Source organism: Vollenhovia emeryi, unplaced genomic scaffold (genome assembly GCF_000949405.1).
Source record: "Vollenhovia emeryi isolate VEMERY1.0 unplaced genomic scaffold, V.emery_V1.0 DF943785.1, whole genome shotgun sequence".
Taxonomy (NCBI): Eukaryota; Metazoa; Arthropoda; class Insecta; order Hymenoptera; family Formicidae; genus Vollenhovia; species Vollenhovia emeryi.
The window spans coordinates 1-2,849 of record NW_011962581.1 but is presented as its reverse complement, the minus strand read 5'-3'; the positions used below and the strand labels follow the sequence as shown (position 1 = coordinate 2,849).

Below are 2,849 nucleotides of genomic sequence, written 5' to 3'. Positions count from 1 at the left end.
AATATCCCCGAAAAAAAATGTACCTAGCCCATGCACTCCGTCAAACTTTGCAATTTTCAATATAACAAACATGCCCTCACATTTAAGGTGTTACAGTGGTAGGGATGCATCACACCTAAAAAATAACTATAGTATCTTAAAGTAGAGATTTCAAGCTTTAATTTAAAAAAAAGAACATAATTTTACGATGATTTTTCGCGGAGTTACCGTCAGTCAAAGTTGACCAATTTTTGCATAAAATTTTTCTATGCCATATTTCTTTTGAGCAGTGTATATTGTTTATTGAATTATACTTTTTTTAACAATAAAGAGAAAAAAACGTTGGTAAATGGCGCGCGCGGAGCGCGCGCTTGTTTTGTTCTAGTATTATATATAAAGCGCAAGAATTCTCAGTGTGTCATTTCTCGCCTCTGACGTCACGATTCCAACATGGCTGCAGTAAGTACTCAGAAGCCTTAAAAGTATCTATTAAAAATAAATTAATTCAGCACTTACAACGTCAACGTAGGCGGGGTTGTCCTTTGTAAACGATTGTATCGCTTCTATTGTCGAAAACGGAAGAATTCGTGGCTTCACGGGAATTGCATTATTAACGTTGGAATCGATTTTTCGTTCTATTGAATCTAATCATTCATTTGTTATTCTAAAATTAATTGATTACAATTAGTAATATTATAAAACAAAAGTATATATTAATTAAATGTGTAAAAATGCCAAGACATAATATTCAACGGTAACAGTTCAACCCATTTGTTGTGTTTTAATGTTTAATATTTCATATTTATCCATGGACTAATTTTCTCAAACTAGTATACATTTTTTCAAAACAGTAAGAATGAAAAATATAATAGATTAGATATCATAGACAAGCGTACTATTTAGCTTTTGAAACAATATTATACTATTAACCCCTCGATACATACAGCTATTAAAATATGCAATGACAGCCACTCCTGAAGTAAGCACAGCGAAAAAACCAATCAGTATCGCGGAAGAGGCAACAATCAATTTCGAAATTTTTAAGAGAACTGTGATACATATAAAAAAAGAAAATACACAAAAAAATATACGACTTACTGTATTTTACGTTCTAAGTCGCCAAGTACTTCAAGAACTTGCTTTATTTCATTTCTTTCTCTTGGTAGTGATGAATTTTCCAATCGTATTTCATGTGATGGTGTAATTTGAAGTGGGGCAATTGGCCCCGTATTTCCCAATTCTTGTATGCAATGCAATTCTTCCACTGGTGGATTTGAATTTGTAACAGGTTGCTGGTAACACGGTTGTAAATTGTGTAGCAGCTGTATTTCATTCTCCAGAGGTAGAATATTATCTGGCTGAATAGATGGTAGTATTACATTTTCCGATACTCTTTTATGTTGTATGTTGTAATTCTTCATTATATTCATATTTTGTTCATGAGTTGATACACGATGAAGACTGTTTTCATCATTAATACTGGGTTAGTTTGTTGTGGTGGCATATTTTCATCATTAATACTGGGTTAGTTTGTTGTGGTGGCATATTTGTAGGATTATTCGCATTAAATGAATGGAAGTCAACAGTTTGTCGCTGCATATTTTCTGCCAAATTTTCTGTTGTGTGTTGTCCAATATTACATACATTCCCTCCAGTAAGAGGTATTGGATGGTATGGTAAACGATGAAGTTTTTGATTATATGCATTTTCGGTCAATGTGTATGGAGCAAATACATTTCGGTTGGTCTGATCATGTCTAATGCACGCCTTTGTAACTGTACAATTTGAGTCCTTATTGGAATTTGAATTACATGGCAGATTTTCGATAGTACTGCGGATCTCCTGCAAAGTACATGACATTTTCTTCTTTACTTTTTCTTCATCAATATGCTTAGGTTTTTTAGTCTTCACATTATCTTCGCTCGAAGTGGTTTCGAATCGACGTGGTTTTTTTTATGGTCTTTTCGGACGGTTTGTGGATCTGAAAATAAACAGGAATAATCTGAACGTGTTACTATATATTGCGAAGATTAACATTAACTAGTAAGTATGACACTTTTATAACTTTAAAATATTCCTACATTGTATATTTTCATACAGGTCTAAAGTATAGTATTTTTTCTTCCTCTTTACCCTATGAAACATTTGTTCGCAATGTACATATTACATTACAACAGTAGATACAATGTAAAAATAAGTATAAATTTTACAGTTACACTACAGTTACCTTCAAATACTTCAAGCTGATCAATATGAAGATGTGACATGACAATATTTTTACGTAAAAGATGTTTACAATCACTTTCGATAGCAAATATTTACATAAATATATTATACAGCATTTATAGTATACAGCATGTACCAAAAGTCTGGAAACGGCCGAATATTTCATAAACTATGCATTTTAGAAAGAAATGTTTCAGACGAAAGTTGTTTGGTTCGAAGAGGGACACAAGATGGTGTTATTGGATTGACCTTGAATGAATGTGCCAAGGTTATATGGAGCTCAACTTTGATTTTTAAATGGAGCTCCCTAGTTTTCATTGAATATTCTTGTAGCTTATCTCGAGAGATTTTCAAAACACTATAATTAAATGCTCTTAGAACCAAACATCTTTCGTCTGCAACATTTTTTTCTAAAATGCATAGTTTATGAAATATTCGACCGTTTCCAGACTTTTGGTACACCCTGTACACCTATAGTAATAAAATTAATTGTTTTCTTTATTATTATTGCATAACTGCAACGATAAATTCGTGTTCTACTACCTTATCACACACTTCATTACTAGAGACACAGGTCCAATAAGGCATTTTAAAACATTTAGCTTTAATATTCTCCAATGGAATAACATCACCTCCACTAAGCT

The 2,849-nt window shown here is 32.4% G+C and overlaps 1 protein-coding gene across 1 annotated transcript; it reads right to left on the bottom strand.

Moving 5' to 3' along the window:
- Nucleotides 1-362: 362 nt before the first annotated feature.
- On the bottom strand, nt 363-2,837 carry LOC105564842. Its single transcript, XM_012017561.1, has 2 exons — nt 1,078-2,837; nt 363-643 (listed from the first exon to the last, which is right to left on the bottom strand). The coding sequence occupies exons 1-2, from the start codon at nt 1,407-1,409 to the stop codon at nt 628-630; spliced, it is 348 nt and encodes a 115-aa protein (XP_011872951.1). The 5' UTR covers nt 1,410-2,837; the 3' UTR covers nt 363-627.
- Nucleotides 2,838-2,849: the final 12 nt, after the last annotated feature.

Coding starts and splice junctions, on each gene's coding strand:
- LOC105564842 (XM_012017561.1), bottom strand. CDS start 1,409: ATGAATATAATGAAGAATTACAACATACAACATAAAAGAGTATCGGAA.